The sequence below is a fragment of the Panthera pardus genome, unplaced genomic scaffold (assembly GCF_024362965.1).
Source record: "Panthera pardus isolate Hobbes unplaced genomic scaffold, ASM2436296v1 HiC_scaffold_6, whole genome shotgun sequence".
NCBI lineage: Eukaryota > Metazoa > Chordata > Mammalia > Carnivora > Felidae > Panthera > Panthera pardus.
This window is the reverse complement of record NW_026526991.1, coordinates 96,043,811-96,061,717: the sequence shown is the minus strand read 5'-3', so window position 1 is coordinate 96,061,717 and position 17,907 is coordinate 96,043,811. Positions and strand designations below refer to the sequence as shown.

The following is a 17,907-nucleotide window of genomic DNA, read 5'->3' as shown; positions in this document are numbered from 1 at the left end:
GAGCTTAGCACTTCTCAAGAAAGAGAAATGTCGTTCTTGAAAGAACTCAAGTGTGAAATGTACATCTCACTACAAGGGCAATGGGAAAATTGGGGAGGGGGGATTAAGCCACATGATCTAATTTATATTTTTCAAAGATCTCTGACTGTCATGAGGAGACCTGATACGGGATGTGGTAGAATGCAGTGGGAGAGTGTGAAAGTCCTCCAGGAGAGAGAGATCGCTGCCTGAACGTGAGTCTTGGGGTAGAGATTATGAAAAAAGCCACGTTCGGGGTTTATTTTGAAGGCAGAGCCGATTGCACTAGCTAATGGGCAATGAGGAAAGATGAGTGGGCTGTAAAGAATGACTTCTATATTTTTGAACAATGCCTGAAACAACTGTCGTTAACTGAGAAAAGATTGGAGGAGGACAGGTTTTAGGATCTGGAAATCAGGAATTCTATTTGGGACATGGTAAGTAAAACCCACATATTAGAAGGCAAGTGGATTGCTTGATAGTTTCAGTTCCTCTTAAGGTGCCTAAGCTTCTGCTATGGTCTTGCTCATTGGTTCAAACCTGCCCTTCCTAGGTGGTAGTCTTTTCTTCCTCTGTTCATAAACAATATTTACTTTTTCGTTACACACTGATCTATTTTACTCATTGCTGATGCTAAAGTTTAGTGAAAGGACCTGAGCTAAGTGATATTTTGAAAAATCACCTGCTCTCTTTCACTTTGAAGCTCAAGAGAAGGCTGCCTTCCAGCAGGACTACCCTTTCGCAGCCACCCACACAATGTAAGTAAGTGTGCCTGGCACTCTCCCCGCTGTGCCTTATCTCTGACCCTCCTATTCTGCCCGAAGATCTACCATCAACCTCCTTATCAGAATTGCTCACCTCCAGTTTCCCTTCCCAAATGGTGTCTGGAGAAACCAGAGGCAGTCATCCCAATAACCCGAGGGGACCTATTAGGCCCAAGAAACTACTCCTTTCCTCCCACGAACCACTGCACTTCCCCACATAGCCAGAGAAGAATTGCCAACCAGGTATATATTCCCCTTTCTAGAATATAACCATAGTAATGCCAGGAAAAGAAACCAACCTGCCGAGTCACCTTGCAAGGGCAACATTATCTGGGAAACCTTCTTGTAATATTATCTGCAACCGTTTCAAAAGGCCAGACCTACGCACTCATGTGCATTACACAGAATCCACTCATCTGTATCCATCAAGGAGCCTGTCTTTTAGGATTTGGGGCCGCATGTGTTACCCCAACCAAACCATGCTCAGATTACCACTAGCCCTGCACAAAAACCGAACAATAACTAAGACTTATACTGGTTCTAAAATAAGTGTCAGCTAATGATCCTGGCTAATCATGATCGTCAACAAAAAAAAAAAAAAAAAAAAAAAGGAGCAAGCAACTTCTAAATATAACAAAATAATCAGCAGCTGGAGAGAGGAAGGCAGGTAACTGGAAAGGCTTCTTGGAGACACCATAATACCTTGTTGCCAAATTAAAAAAGTAAAAGGAAACAACCCTAGCACAGAGTAGGATAGCCCCTGATTTAGAGGATTAAATTAAGGAATTCCTCCAAAATGTGTAACACCAACAACCACTAGATATAAGAGGGAAAATAAGCACAGGGAGGGATTGATTCAGGAGATGAACTATCAACAAATATGTTGCAGAAGAAGAATGGGAAGAAATGAGTGACAGAATATTGCCGAGAAAATTCCCTGTATTGAAGAACAATTTGAGAAAATAGCATAGAATAACACAGAAACTGACTGAATAACAGAAGATCAGTGCAACACAATTGAGGCTTTGAAGGAGTATGACTACCTTGTTGGAGTACATAATTGTCACCACTAAATCGTTCGTGGCAGGAGAGGGGGGGGTCAAATTATTTCCTAAATGAAATAAAACCCAAATGGAATCTTACAGATTTTAGAAAAAAGAAACAGCATGGAAGAAGTCCTAGAGACAAAAAATGGCATGAACTGTGTATTCATTTTGTTCTGATCTGGAACTCCCATGGTGGATTCTGTGCCCACCTTTGTTCTCACGAAATAATGTAACTCCCAAGGATATTAATTAGAATAGGAAGTTTTAGGTCACCTGTCTTCTGTGACACCAAGGCTTTCCTATGAGAGCCAGATCTTAGATCTAGATGATCTTGGATGATCTGTAGGGGTCCAAATAGGCTGACGGTATTCATCTGCCATCCATGTGTGCTCAAGTGTATGTTTCCCTCACACATTTTAAAGAAATGATCTCCATATCATCAAAAAGTTTAGCTACATCTTTCAGACATAGGTACACACGCATCATGATGAAGTCTGGATCATCATAGTAACCAAAGATAACAACCATCTTCACTTTTGGCGAAAGGATCACTGCCAACACACACACACTCACACACACACACACACACACACACACACACACAAACACACACACAACGTGCATGCATGAACACAATGGAAGAACAGAGAAAGAGTCTCACCAGACTGAAAATCCAACAATGACAGAACAATTCTAATATCTGTGTAGTATCTGTGCTGATTGCTTGGACACTATTCCTTCAAAAACTTTGCCCAAGTCACATGCACCTTTTAGAAATGAGACACTAACAACATCCTACCCACCCTATCCTGCTGGGCTAAGTCCCAAAGAAACAGGGGATTCAGTTGACTTGAAGTGAGCAAACTATAACCTAGTCTTTCCAGTGATAAGGCCCATCTAGTATGGAACACACAGATGCTATTGTTCTGTTCATCTTTATAAAGGAAGCTGTCCAGTTTCTCCCAGCACAGAGTTGGGAACCACTCCAGAACTTCCTCCAAGATGCTGTTCGTCCTGTTCTCAGTGGCCTTACTGACCCTGAGCTTGGCTCAGAGCACAAATGATGGAAAAATTAAAAGGCGGGGGGTGGGGGATGCTGTAACACAGCTGCAGGCTTGGGAGACAACAGTGGGGAAGCAGGAGGGGGTGGGAATGGGGGGAAATGAAAAAAGATGGGGCTGCAGAGTTCTGAAGACAGGGATAAGACTAGTCATGTCTTCATTTATGCCAAGGTCTTATGCTTTATTTAGAGCAGAATTGAGACTCAATGAAGAATTTCACCTGAGGAAGGACAAGATAACATGTGCTTTTCTAGAGAGGTCTCTCTGTGCCATGAAGAACACCTTGGAGGATGGCGAGATGGGTACAGGGAAGTTCAGTCATGAAGAAATTACGGAGATCAAAGTAGACAGCAGCTGGAGGTGGCCTTGCTAGGGGATGCCGTGCAGACGAAGGAGATAATGTGCTCAGAGCTTTCTCAGAGATAGAGAATAGGATGTGAAATTTCTCTCTCTCCGGAGAAACATAGAGATACCAGAGCCCCATGTTCTCACTTTTCTCCCACCCACATTTAATATTTCAGTGTGCCATGATTGCACCCAAATGTTTCTTCCTGGTCACTCCCCTTGAGGAAGCATGTTAATATAAAGTAAAGTGTTTAATGAAGAAGGAATGCAGAGGAATACTAGAATATGACATCAAAATTCCACAACACTTAACCTAAATTAGCAGTAGAGTTTGAGGGATCCTAGGCAAGACAAGAAAGAGCCTCACTTATTTTGAATTTGTGGTTGATATTTAAGACAGTGGCAATTCTGTCCCCCACCTTCACATCTTGTTTTCCTATTCAGTTTTTTTTTTAATATTTTATTTAATTTTTTTCATGTCTATTTTTGAGGCAGAGAGACAGAGTATGAACAGAGGAGGGGCAGAGAAAAGGAGACACAGCATCCAGAGCAGGTTCCAGGCTCTGCACTGTCAGCACAGAGCCCAATGTGGGGCTTGAACCCACAAACTGTGAGATCAGGACCAGAGCCAAAGTTGGACACTCAACCGACTGAGCCACCCAGGCACCCCATCCTATTGTTCAGTTTTAAGAATTCTTTGTCCATTTGGGATAACAATTCTTTATCAGATGTTTTTTGTGAATATTTCCTCCCAGTTGACAACTCACCTTCTAATTCTCTTGGCATCATCTTTTGCTGAGCAAAAGTTTCATTTTAACGAAGCCCAGCTTCTCAATTATTTCTTCCATGGATTGTATTGTTGGTGTTATATCTAAAAAGCATGCTTTTTTTTTTTTTTTAAATCAAAATAGTTATCACCATGAGATGACCAGCATCTTGGGTTTCACACTCTTGTTAGGCCCCTGCCACATTATATCAGGATCAGTGTGGGTGACCAAGAGAATATGGCAGATATCACATAGACACTAAGCTTCTTGACATATGTCTTGGTGATGATTTTTGGAATCTGACACCAGTAGCAAAAGCAACAAAAGCAAAAAATAAACAAGCAGAACTATATCAAACTTTATCTTTTTTAACGTTTATTTATTTTTGAGAGAGAGAGAGAGAGAGGAGTGGGGAAAGAGCAAATGGGGGAGGGACGGAGTGGGGGGGAGGGGATAGAGGATCCAAAGTGGGCTCTGTGCTGACAGCAGATGCAGGGGTCAAACTCATGAACTGCGAGATCATGACCTGAGCTGATGTCGGATGCTTAACCAACTGAGCCACTCAGGCACCCCCAAACTTTAAAAAAGCTTCTGCACAGTAAAGAAAGCCACTGGCAAATGAAAAAGTAACCTACTGAATGGGAGAAAACCTTTGCAAATAATATATCTGATAAAGAGCTAATATCCAAAATATATAAGGAACTCATACAACCCAATAGCAAAACAAAAACAAAACCAAAAAACAACCCAAGTAAAAAATTAGCAAAAGATCTGGGGCGCCTGGGTAGCTCAGTCAGTTAAGTGTCTGACTTCAGCTCAGGTCATGATCTCACAGTTCGTGAGTTCGAGCTCCACATCGGGCTCTGTGCTGACAGCTTAGAGCCTGGAGCCTGCTTCAAATTCTATGTCTCCTTCTCTCTCTGCTCCTCCCCTGCTCATGTTCTGTCTGTCTCTCCAAAAATAAATAAAAACATTTAAAAAAAAATTTTTTTAAATAAAAAAATGAGCAGAAGATCTGAATAGACATTTTTCCAAAGAAGACATACAGATGGCCAACAGGTACATGACAAGATGCTCTACATCCTTAATCATCAGGGAAATTCAGATAAAAACCATAATGAGATATCACCTAACACCTGTTAGATGGAAATTACCAAAAAGATAAGAAATAACGACCGTAAATTACTCAGACATAAAAAAGATAAGAAATACTCAACCATAGAAAAGAATTGGGGCCAACATGAATGACCTACAGAGTATCTCATGCTAAGTGAATAGACAGAAAAAGACATGCCATATGATCTTATATATGGAATTTTAAATAAAAGTTTAATTATTAAAAAAAAAAAAAAAAAAAACCAAGCTCATATAGGGGCACCTAGGTGGCTCAGTCAGTTAAGTGTCCAACTCTTGGTTTCAGCTCAGGTCATGATCTCAAGGTTCAAGAGTTCAAGCCCTGCATTGGGCTCTGCCCTGACAGTGCAAAGCCTGCTTAGGATTCTCTCTTTCTCTCTTTCTTTCTGTCCCTCCCCTGCTCGCTTGCTCTCTCTCTTTCTCAAAATAAATAAACTTAAAAAAAAAAAAGCTCACAGATACAGAGAACAGGCTAGTGGTTGCCAGAAGCAGGGGGTGGAGAGTGGGGGGGGGGGATGGGTGAAATGTTATTGGTTTTGTTCTTGTTTAAGTAATTTTAAAAACAGAATGTGGCAGAAATGGGGATATGTCACTTGTGAGAATGAGTTATAGAGGACACTGTGGCTTCATCTTGGTCACTCTCTTTTTTTCTTCAATGTCTCTCTTTTTCTGTCATCACTGGCCTTGAGAGAAGCCAGGTGCCAGGTTACACAGCCCTATGACGAGGCCTTTACAAGTACAGTAAAACCGTGGATTGAGAGTAACTTGTTCTTCAAGTGTTCTGCAAGATGAGCAAAACTTTCTAACAAATTTTAACTTGATAAATGAGCAATGCCTTGCAATGCGAGTAGTACCTGATGCCGAACGTCACATGATCACAACTGAACCAATGGTTCTTGAAATTCACTTTGATATACGAGTGCTTTGGATTCTAAGCATGTTTCTAGAACAAATTATGCTTACAAACCAAGGTTTTACTGTAATTCTCTCGCAGATTCCCTAGGTGGTTTCATGGAGGGGAAAGCACCAAGAGGGAAGGAGAAGGAAAGCTCACTCCCAACTCCAACCCTTCACTCTCCACTTGGCCTCTGATAACAACCTCACTCTTCCCCAATTGTTTCTGATGAGGACAGAGGTGGGGTGAATGACAGCAAGGGGACTGCTCCAGCCTAGTAAGCCCTGCAGTGTCCAGCTCCAACGGCTGAAGATTATTTGGCGGTGACTTCTTTTAGTACAAAAAAGTACTTTGCCTTTGTTTATTAATTCCTATCTTCACCAACGCCAACTCTGCACCTAACATCGCCTGTTCCTTATACTTATATTTCCTTCATTGCAGGACTTTTTGTTTTTCCTAGATTTAATCATTATCTTTTTCCTCATTTATTTGTGTGTCTGTTTTTTAAACACCTAAGCCATCCTGCAACCTCTAGCTAGATCTGCAATGTCTCTCTCAATGCAATTTTCCTCACCCTCACACCTATCAAATAATTTTGTTCTGTCCTGGAAATTTTCTTTGCTCTCTTTTTAGTAGGATGATTAATATCTTGAGTTAATGCCCTCCTCTTTCTTGTTTTTTTCCCCCCTTTGGTGAAGCACATCATGCCATATCTTCTTGCAAAAGAATGCATGAGAGGCAAATATTTCGAGATCTTTTTTTGTCTGAGAGTGACTTTCGTCTACCCTCACACTCAATTGATACTCTGACTGGATATAAAATTCTAGTTTGAAAATTATTTTTACACAGAATGTTTATGACAACTTTCCACTGTTTTCTGACTTCCTCCCTTGTTCCATTATCATGCTGACCCTCAGTTCATTGCAAATGACTGTTCTTCTCACTGAGATCTTCAGCATCATCTTTTTATCCCTAAAATTGAGTTAGATATATGCTGATGTGGATTGTCTTTTTCATTTATAGTACTGGGGTCTCAATGTTCCAGGATGGGCCCCCAATTCTGGGTCCTGCAATTTAGAAAGAGTCCCCACACAAACATCAAAACCAAAGGCATTGTTTTTTCTCTTTACTCTCATTAGAAATTATTTTAGAAGCTGAGCAAGTAAGTTTTTGTTTTAAGTGCTTATTTTGAGAGAGAGAGAGAGAAAATGGGGGAGGGGCAGAAATAGAAAGAGAGAGAGAGAGAGTCCCAAATTGGCCCCATGCTCAGTTGAGAGCCAGATGCAGGGTTCAAACCCACAAACCATGAGATCATGACCTGAGCAGAAACCAAGAGTCAGATGCTTAACCAACTGAGCCACCCAGGTGCCCCTCAGCAAGTAAATTTTTGAAAAAAACAAGAATTATGGGAGAGGGCACAGGCCCTTCAGGACTAAGAATGCAGGATTGTGAACGTGTTAAGAGAAACAATTCATAGCTTCTCTGCCTTGGGGCACCAGAAACAAGGCAGACAGGTTCTCCCACCCCCCAGGGGAATTGTGCTATCTGCCACTCCCATGCTCAAGGCTATACACCGGGAGGTGTTCAAAACTTTCTGGAAATCCCAAATCAGAAGTGAGACATGAGGGAGGAAACCTTGCCTAGCAGGTTCCCACACAAGCTTGACCAAGTCATTCCCCCACCAGACCAGCTTCCCTCTTGCTATTCCTGCAAACAGCTTGTCCCTGCCTGCCCCTCACTTCACAAGGGCGTGGGTGGTGTGGGGGAACACAGGGCTCCTTTAGTCTCTAGGCTTGGTCAAAGGGGCAGTCTCCAAGGAAAAGGCAGTATACGTGGGTGGATATGTGACCGGAACCTAGGTTCTATCTAGCTCAGTTTAAAACTTGTGCGTATTTAGATATAGAGTATGCAAACTTCCATTTGCATTCCTGCACTGGCCCCTGCAAATGCTAAGTGTGGGCCTGTGGATGAACCCTGGGCAGTTTCAATACAGAGAGCCGTCCTTAAGTTCTGGGAAATGCAGCCTTTCACTGATAATTTCTTTCCCGCTCTGTTTTCTTTGAAATTTGTGTTAATTGAATTTTCTCATTTCTTTTCTCACTGACCATCTCTTTTCCTTTTTTTTTTTTTATAAGGGAGTTTCTTAATTTCATCTTCTATTAAACTTATCATCTAAATTCACAATTGCCAGTATTTCTATGTTTTCTGGTTCATTCTTTTTTTTTAAGTTTTTATTTATTGTTTTCAGTAATCTCTGCACCCAACAAAGGCTCAACCCCAAGATCAAGAAGTTGCACATTCTTCCAGGGTTGCCTGGGTGACTCCGTTGGTTGAACAGCTGACTTCAGCTCAGGTCACGATCTCATGGTTCATGAGTTTGATCCCCACATGGGGCTGTCTGCTGTCAGCACAGAGCCAGCTTCAGATCCTCTGTCCCAGTCTCTCTGCCCCTCCCCTGCTTGCGTGCTCTCTCTCTCTCAAAAATAAACTTAAAAAAAAAAAAAAAAAAAGAGTTTCATGCTCTTCCCACTGAACCAACCAGGCACCGCTGGTTGATTCTTTATTCAATAGCAACCTATTCTTGTTGCAAGGATGCAGTATCCATTCTTATCCCTCAGAATTTATCCATTACAGTTTCTTAAAGGTTTCTTCTGCTCTTCGTGTTTTCTACGTTTCTTCTGAATTCCCCTTTTACTGCTCCTTAACTGTTATTTGATGGAGATTGTCTTCAAATGTCAGGTGATGCTCTGCTTTCTTTTTATACATGAAAATGAGGCACTGAGATAATCAGAAAACTGAGTGCCTTGCAAGGCTTTTATAGAATCCTGTGCCTCACAGGAGAATGATCGGGTGGCCTGAGACCCAATTTGTTGAAGACCTATCTCCAGATGCTACCTCTGAGACCACTCCAACTCTTCAGAAGAATTAAGACTGCATGGCAGGCATAATCCTCACTGCTGGCACTTTGGAGCTGGCCTGGGTAAGAGACTAGGTGTCTGTCCATTCATTTCACTCCATTGCCCTGCTTTTAGAATGGCATCTCCCTCGTATCTTCTTCAGTGATGGCGGTCCCAAGTCCAGCACTTTTCTGGGTCAATTTTCTAGAGAATAAATCTAATCTCACCTGCTGGAACAAGGGAGGATATGAACCTGTTTCCTGTCGCCTGTTTTTCCACCATCGTCACCTGTCCTTAAGCCTAATCTTAAGAGCACCTGTGCCTGTAACCCCTGAGCCTCGCCAGCAAGTTATGAGGACAACTGGCATCCTTCTATTTGGTACCACTTTCCCCCAAACAGGCTTCCACAGATAGTTAAGGATTATCTTTATTTCTCTTATGCCATTAACCATTCTATTTTTGGTCTCTGTTTATTGTGGTTTATAATTTTCCTTATGATTGTTCTAAAATGTCCTGTAACTCTTTATTGTTGTTGTTACTGCGTTGTAACAGCATTTTTTTTCATGTTTAAAGCTGATATTTATATTTGTCTATAAATCGCACAAATATTACTTATTTTGGGGCGCAATTGCATGCAATTAATAATATCATACATATTTACGTGGTGTAAGTAACTTATGTAAAGCTCTCAGCTCAGTCCATGCCTCCCATAGGCAAGCCTTCAGTGGTAGCTGCTATTATGAGGACAGTAATTGTGTGGGGCTCCTTGTCATTTGCTTGCTCTGTATGTCAAGTTTCTATAAGACTCTGTCAGGTGCCTAACTCCTCCAGTATATATACTATTCCTAAATGACCTCATCTGAACCCATAGCTTCAATGCCACTTCTACCAGGATCAGCAAATGGTCAGCACACATGTTACAAATTCCCCCTTCAACCAATCCCCAAGTTTGGTAGTCATCTCATTAGTCTCTAGGCAGCTACCTTTAACTAATCAGTCAGAATCTGAAATGAAAATTTTTTTTTCTATTCTAGATAGGTACTAATGAGTGCCTAGCTGGAGGCAACTATCACATTTTCCTGGCTAACTTGCATAAACCATTCCAATGGTCCATCATAAAAGTCCATGCTGAAATGTACTTGAAACTAAGGAGAAAATAGGAAGAAAAATTGGAAAAATAGTTGACTGGCAAAACAGAAATAGATTTATCGTCTTAAAAGAGATCAGCAGAGACCTTGGAACTACTTTCCTATTTAGAAGAAAAGACCTGAGATAAGGGGCTTGATAGAGCCAGGATAAAGAATCCTAAAATCTGATGTGCTCTGTGGCCAACTCATCCTAAGAGTGAGGGATTTATTGCATGTTGTGTAAAAATCACTGGAAAGCATGGAATAATTTTCCCTGAGACAAGCTAGTAAGCTAGTAATTCTTTAAGTTAATATTCCCAAACACTGGTGTATTCTGTGTTGAAATATATTAAGAAGAAAAAGGGAATTTTCAATCAACCTGGCATAATTGACTCATTTTACATAAGGAAGCTGGGGTTCCCAAGTGGTAGATATACACCTAAAATCTGTATTCTCCCCACTTTCAACTCTGCCTATCACTCTACATTTCTGCCATTTTAGTTTGTCATTTACGCTATTGCATACTGCAAAATTACAAATATGTGCCACGCCAACTAATTTTACATAAATTCATATATATCCTCTTATAAAAATCTAGTGTAAGGAAAAAAAAAAAAAAAAAGCATGGGTAATTATCTCCATCCTGTAATGAACCAAACCAGGTTTAGAGTGAGATGTCTTGTCCTGTCTGTTGTATGAAGAATAATGGCCTCACAAAGACACTCACTGACTAATTCCCAGAATCAGTGAATATGTTAAGTTACATGGCAAATGGGATTTAAGGTTGCTAGTCAACTGACCTTGAAATGGAGATTATCCTGGATTATCCAGGTAGGGCCCGATGTGTTCTTAGTGTCCCTAAATGTAGAAGAGACGGGCAGTAGTCAGTGTCAGTGACTGTGATATAACGAGAGAGTCAAACAGCCACTGCTGACTTTCAGGATGAAAGAGGGGCAAACAAAGCAGGCAAGAAAATAGATTCTTCCATAAAGTCTCCAGAAAGGAGCTCAGCCCCAGCAACACATTTTTAACCCAGTGAGATGCCTTCAGACTTCTGAGCTACAAAACTATAAAATAGGTCTGTGTTGTTTTAAGCCACTAAATTTGTAGTAATTCGTTACAGCAGGAATAGGAAAACTAATATGTTTTCCATAGTTGATTTCATGCTTTCTTGGGGCCATCAAGAGTTAAAGCCTGGTTATAAAGTATCTACCAGAGAGGAATAAAATGATTATTAGTACTAACACAAGGCAAATAAGCAATCTGTCCCTTTATAAAATAAAAAACCCCGGGCGCCTGGGTGGCTCAGTCAGTTGAGCGTCCGACTTCAGCTCGGGTCACGAGCTCGTGGTCCATGAGTTCGAGCCTCGCGTCAGGCTCTGGGCTGGTGGCTCAGAGCCTGGAGCCTGCTTCCGATTCTGTGTCTCCCTCTCTCTCTCTCTGCCCCTTCCCCGTTCATGCTCTGTCTCTCTCTGTCTCAAAAATAAATAAATGTTAAAAAAAAAATTTAAAAAATAAATAAATAAAATAAAATAAAAAACCCCTCTCAAAATTCAATTCTAATCAACATTTATTGAGCCCCTGCGAAATGGGACACTGTTAAAAGACACCCCTCCTTTGTGTGGGTACAACTCCTGTCACTCTGTTTATCTTCAACAGGTACATCTAGGCCTTTACAATATTCAATCTCCAATAATGGGGTGGAAGCCTTGTTCAGAAGCTCAGAATCTTCTCAGAAAGTTGTGGTTAGAAGGGTGATGGTCACAACTAATGGAAAATCTGCTTCATTTTCTAAATTAAAAAAAAAAAAAAAAGGAGTTACCAAAAGAAACTAGTGTTCAACAGATCACCCCCATCTTCCCCGCTGCCCACTGTGACCTTGGACATGTGACTTCATTTCTTTAAGGTGTAAACTCCTTATTCTCCCTCCCTCTCCTTGTGTCTCAAGTCAGATATTTACACACTGTCCAGGTAGCCACTTTATTTCATGAAGAAACCATTTTAGAGGCTTCCAAAAAAAAAGCCCAAAATGAGGCCACTTAGTAAAACCGGGACCTCCTGATTCAGAACTCTGAGGCTTTACAGTTTTTAACTGAATTATATAGTCTGTGCATTGGAAAATCTGATGACTTTTCTTCAGACTTTTCCTTTGAAAAAGACTCCATATGGGGCGCCTGGGTGGCTCAGTCAGTTAAGCGTCCGACTTCAGCTCAGGTCACGATCTTGCGGTCCGCGGGTTCGAGCCCCGTGTCGGGCTCTGGGCTGATGGCTCAGAGCCTGGAGCTTGCTTCCGATTCTGTGTCTCCCTCTCTCTCTGCCCCTCCCCCATTCATGCTGTGTCTCTCTCTGTCTCAAAAATAAGTAAACATTAAAAATAAAAAAAAATAAAAAAAAGAAAAAGACTCCATATACTGAATTGGAATCCACATCCAAGATAGAGAGGAAAATGCAATCTTGGGAAACTCAAGCAAGAAGACTTGTTTATCGTATGCTTATTTGGTTGCTGAACAACCAGACAATCAAGACAAACATCAGAGAGGAAAGAGGTTGCCTTTGAGCTCATGTGAGCTTTTATAACTGATCTCAGCATCTTGGAAGCTGTCAGTTTGGACTCCTTTCACAGTGTACGAAAACCAGCACTGAAAATGGTATCAAACCCTTGATAAGGAATCAGGGCCAGAGAGAAGAAACTTACAAAAAGGTACTTAGACATACTCATTGCTTCCCACGGAGGTGCTGGGCTCTTCTGAAATTAAGTAAAGAAATGGTTTTATTCACGTCAGTAAGGATCACTCGCAGTGGGTCTAGCATTCAGTTAACCGCGTCACGTAGCCCTGGTAAACAGAGGGCTCCACTAAGTCTGTGGCACCCACACCTTCCTTCTCCCAACTGCCAGGGTCCTCTGCCATACCTGAAATCCTACTGTTATAAATGGAACACAGATGCACTCCATGAGGATGATCTGGTTTAAGGGGAGGTCTCCACTCACTTACAAGTCCCTAAGAGCAGCACGTGTATTTGTTATAACTTCATTCCCTCTTCTCCCCCAGAAGCTGAGCAGACATGAGTGAGAAGGGTATAAACAGAGGCAGAGTACCTACCAGAGTCCCACTTCCTGAGTCTGTTCTGGAAAGCCTCCCAAGGAAAAAAAAAAACAAAAACAAAAAACCCTTGAAGACCAAGAATAGGCGAGAAAGACAAAGCTGTTTGGCCTTACCTGGTCCTCTAGTCATGGGCTCTTCTGAGTAAGTGGCAGTGACATTTTCTAGAAATAAAGGAGTACATTTCTTAACTTAAAAAGTTAAAACCTCCATTGATTTTCTCTATTAAAAACCACAGCTTCTCAATATACATTCATATCAAATCACTACATTGTACACCTTAAGCTGATGTCAATTACATCTCAATAAAACTGAAAAAAAAAAGTTAAATAAATAAATACATTATGGTGAGGGGAAAAAAAACAAAGACCCTCATTTTGTGGGTAAATTCCACAGTCAGAAAGCATCTCTTGATAAGCAGGTACGAGGTCCAGTGTATTAGCAAAAATGACCAGATGGATCTTGTAGTCAAACATGAGAATTTTCCTAACGCCCCATGGGAGGGGGCAGGGGAAGACATCATTAACACAGATGAACTCTTTAATCAAGCCAGATTACAGTTTGGGTAATTAGAACACAATAGTGAAGTAGAGCTTCGTGTTGCAAATGATGTCAATTCTTCGAGGAAGACAATTAGTGGAAGAGGAAGATGTTAAAGCCAGGGAAACAACCCTTCCTCAAAATAGGCCTTTCCACTAACATACCATTTCTAGATTCCTCCCACTACTCCCTGCGATACCCCAATACACTTAGAGCAGTGCTGGAATATAGACAATCGCGATAAATTTTAGCTATTATTTGCAGACATAAGAATCAGATCATATAGAAATTTGCTTTTGTAGATAAGACCCAAGAGTCTTTCTTAGCAAACATCCCAGGCATCCCTTAAAGTATTGGGGTTTGTTTTGTGGGGGTAGAAAGCATCGAAATCTTATGGCCCCTTGGCTAGGTGGAAGACAGAAAAATGAAAGAAGGTAGAGACTGGAAAGAGGGTTGGGCAAAGATAGGACCACTGCTTAACGCATAAAGCTTTTAAATCTCTTTTCTCTTTTGTTCAGTCTATATGCAAATAAGACTTACATTTACCATAACCTTCTCTCAAAAAGTTCTCTATGTAAACTGAATGGTAATGAACTGGCAGAGAAAAGGAAATTGTCAACCCCTTTTTGGCCACCACATACTTCACATACTTCAGTCCATTGGAGACACCAAGCCCCTCCTCTTTGAGAAGCCCTGAAGGCTGGTCCTGGTCAGGTCTGGGCAGACCTCTGGGATGGAGCTATGTTGGCATCCAAGCAATTTCGGTTTCTGACACTCGGGGAAAATGTTTCAATTTTCTACAAGTTTCAGAGAACTTTTGGCAAAACTTCCCTCTACCATAGAGAACAAAGCAGCAAAAGTATCCCCAAATGTATGAGATACCTCAGGACATTTCTATGCAATGACCTATAAACAAGAAAAAGGAGGAAGAAATTTCTGCATTTTTGAAGTCAGAAATCCTTACCTGTAGCCTCAGCAGTTGCTTCCTCAGAGCTATCAGTGTTTGATTCCACTTCAGTAGATAATTCTAGGACAACAAAATAGAGGATGGCTTTGATCATCAGCTTACATTGGGAAATCAAGTACACTGGAGGAAAGCAGGCTTTCTCTCAGAAATGCAATGGGAGCTCACCAACTCCTGCCCAGGCCTCCTCTGAAGCCCAAACCCTCACCTACCAAAGGTTGGTGTGTTCTCAAGATGCACATCCGTGGTCGATTCTACACCAATGGAGACTAGGTCAGTGGTTGACTCTGGGGTGGCCGTGGACTCCAGGTCAGTGGAAAACTCCAGGTCGGTGGAGGACTCCAGGTCAGTGGAAAATTCCAGATCGGTGGAGAACTCTGGGTCAGTGGTCAACTTCAGGGCAGCAGTGGACTCCGTGGTGGTGGACAACTCCAGGTCGGTGGGGGACTCTGGGTCAGTGGTCAACTCCAAGGTGGCAGTGAATTCTGTGGTGGTGGATGACTCCAGGTCGGTGGGGGACTCTGGGGTGACAGTGGACTCTGGGTAAGTAGATGACTCCAGGATGGCGGAGGACTCTAGTTCAGTGGTAAATCCAAGGGCATTAATCAACTCAAGGTCAGTGGTCAAGTCTAGGTCAGTAATGAATTCCAGAGGAGCCAAAAAAAAAAAAAAAAAAGGAGAAGAAGAAGAAGACGACGACAACGAAGAAGAAGAAGAAGAAGAAGAAGAAGAAGAAGAAGAAGAAGAGGAAGAAGAAGAAGGGGAAGAGGAGGAGGAGGAAGAAGGAGAAGAATTATTTAAGTACTATCTAGGAAGAATATTTTCACCATCTCTACACTACTTCAAGCTAGATCTTTTTCCGGGGAAAATCTGGAACATAAAAGAGTATATTGAGTCAAATGTGGTCTCACCACAAGTTTCTCTCCTGCCAAGTGCTAGAAAGGACAGAAGACTTTAACTGCCACCCAGGAGAGTATGCTCAAAGCCCGCTACACCATCTTTCTTTGAGAGGGTCAGTTTAGGAAGAAGAATTCAATACTGTGCCTCTATATACAAATTAGACAGAAACTGAATAAAAACTCCAGGGATATCCTTCCTTGGATATAATCCTTCCAGGTTCCTGAAAACTAAAAACAGAAACCAAAAGGGGGAAGGAGCCAGGAAAACAGCTATTTCCAAGGTGCATAAACCAGAATGGAATCGACTCTAAAATGGGCTACTCCTACCGGTTTTTCACTTACTGGGTGAAGTCTAGGACCCAACTTCCCAGTCTCTCCCATAGAATGCACAATGCAGATATTTGGGGGTTTGCTCACCATAAGAGCATCATAACCATGTAGACCTGATGAGCTTACAACCAGGGTCTTCTTGAGCCAGTAGTGAATCCTTCACTGTAGTGAAATATACCCAGTCATTGTGGCTGCCTAGCCTCGGTGACCAGGTTATGGGCACACTGCCAATGAGGCCAAAATCATTAGCTCTCTAATTTAGTCACTATGCTGTATCATTCATGCGTATACAGTAAAGAACCCCAAATACAGCATCTGATCAATTGAAAGGTATCAGAGGGAGTTCTGGGAGGAAGAGGATGGGGGAAAGTAATTATTTTTAAAGTTTTTTTTAACGTTTATTTATTTTTGAGAGAGAGAGAGAGAGAATGAGTGGGGGATGAGCAGAGAGAAAGACAGAGAATCCAAAGCAGACTCCACACTGTTAGCACAGAACCCGAAGCAGGGCTCGAACTCACGAATCATGAGACCATGAGCTAAGTCGAAATCAAGACTTGGATGCTTAACTGACTAGGTCACCCAGTGGCCCTGAAAGTAATTATTTTAATGCAAAAGAACAAACACCCTTTCTCCCGAGAAATCAAATTGAATTTGGAAAGAAGTAGAAAAGAAAGCCTTTAGGGGAAAGCTTTCCTTTTCTCTCCAGTTCAGGAAGACCCCTATTTCTTTCCTTTCTCAGTGTGATTCATAAGTTTCCATTCCAGACACCCTGATTTCCATTGCACGTGACTGAATGAACTGCTGAAGCACTCTGAACTGCACTCTGCTATAAAATGAGGATACAACCTAGGACTTTTCAACCGGCACTAAATAGAATAAAGCCTCTTTAGGACCCAAGAGCGAATAGGGCCACAGAAAACCCTCAGTAGTGATGTTTTCCCATCACCCACCCTAAGCCCGTCTAGCCCAAACTTATTACCTTTATGAGATCAACTCAAGCACCTAATCCACATTTTAGCTTAGCACTCCATGTGTCCAAGGCGCCGGGGCTCCACCACCTGCCCATCTCCAACTTAACACCAAGTGGATATAATTTCACCCACTTCACTTTGCAACATTCACTGCTGGTCTTTGTCTTTTGCTCTTTCTGTTTCTGCAGAAAGACCCCCCCCCACACACACACACACCCCATAAAAGAATTTCAGTTTCATTCTCCAACAGACCTCCCAATGGTCCACTTACCCGGGAGTATTACAGGGTAAGTCACAGCCAAGGTAAACCAGGCTGTGACTATCAGGGCCTTCCTCAGCATGGTGCCAGCGGGAGCGCAAGAGGCTGGTGGAGGTTAAGTGGAAGGAAGCAGGTCCTGAGTGTGATGGACAGAGTTCCCTTGAGCTTTTATGCAACCCTCAGCCTCACGTCCCTCAAGGCAGCTATTCCAAGTGGTTGTAGGAAAAAAAAGAAAAAAAAAAGACAGAAAGAAAAGAAAAAGCAAGCCACACCCCACCTGATGAGAATGCCCCTGAAGCAAAGGTGGGAAGGGAACTGGGGGCAGGGCTAAGCTAGAAGTATGGAAGATTCTGATAAGGACTGTGGTGAAATTAGGTTGCACCTTGGTGGTAATGGACCACCAACCTGTTGCTTCTCAGAGAGGCAGGGGGGAAAGTCTAGCTCCTCCAGGTCCCAGAAAATACCCCCTCCTGGCCTCAGGAGGTTGCAAATTTGTCATGGAGGCTGGAGCCTAGCCCTCTACTGCCCTGGAAAGCTGTTTTGTATCAGGGTGTGGGACTAAGAACCACAGTCAGAGCCTGATGGCTACTCTGATTCTAAGGGAGAGCCCTACTGCAAAGTCTTCTCACCCTAGCGGGTCCCTTAAAGAGAATTGTCCTAGCGGGTCCCTTAGAATTGTCAAAGAGAATAATTATTGCTACTATAACCACTACATAATGACAGAAACATCTAGAATCATAAATTTTCACATGTGCTCCTATCTTATTTGATTCTCACCACGATCCTGTG

The 17,907-nt window shown here is 42.1% G+C and overlaps 1 protein-coding gene across 4 annotated transcripts; it reads right to left on the bottom strand.

Moving 5' to 3' along the window:
* Positions 1-11,606: 11,606 nt before the first annotated feature.
* Positions 11,607-17,339, bottom strand: LOC109268606 (uncharacterized). Of its 4 annotated transcripts, none has more exons than XM_019451975.2 (6): positions 17,131-17,339; positions 14,872-15,288; positions 14,660-14,722; positions 13,272-13,319; positions 12,750-12,800; positions 11,607-11,845 (listed from the first exon to the last, which is right to left on the bottom strand). In XM_019451975.2, exons 1-5 carry the CDS (start codon positions 17,198-17,200, stop codon positions 12,760-12,762), a joined length of 639 nt encoding a protein of 212 aa, XP_019307520.2. In that variant the 5' UTR covers positions 17,201-17,339; the 3' UTR covers positions 11,607-11,845; positions 12,750-12,759. The 4 variants fall into 4 exon arrangements, with proteins under 4 accessions (XP_019307520.2, XP_019307521.2, XP_053751408.1 ...); XM_019451976.2 differs by having other exon boundaries at positions 12,770-12,800; XM_053895433.1 differs by having other exon boundaries at positions 14,872-15,234.
* Between the last annotated feature and the right edge of the window lie 568 nt (positions 17,340-17,907).

Coding starts and splice junctions, on each gene's coding strand:
- LOC109268606 (XM_019451975.2), bottom strand. CDS start 17,200: ATGCTGAGGAAGGCCCTGATAGTCACAGCCTGGTTTACCTTGGCTGTG. Junction 14,723..14,871: donor TGAGAACACACCAACCTTTG/GTAGGTGAGGGT, acceptor TTGTTGTCCTAG/AATTATCTACTGAAGTGGAA. Junction 13,320..14,659: donor AGCAACTGCTGAGGCTACAG/GTAAGGATTTCT, acceptor CTTTATTTCTAG/AAAATGTCACTGCCACTTAC.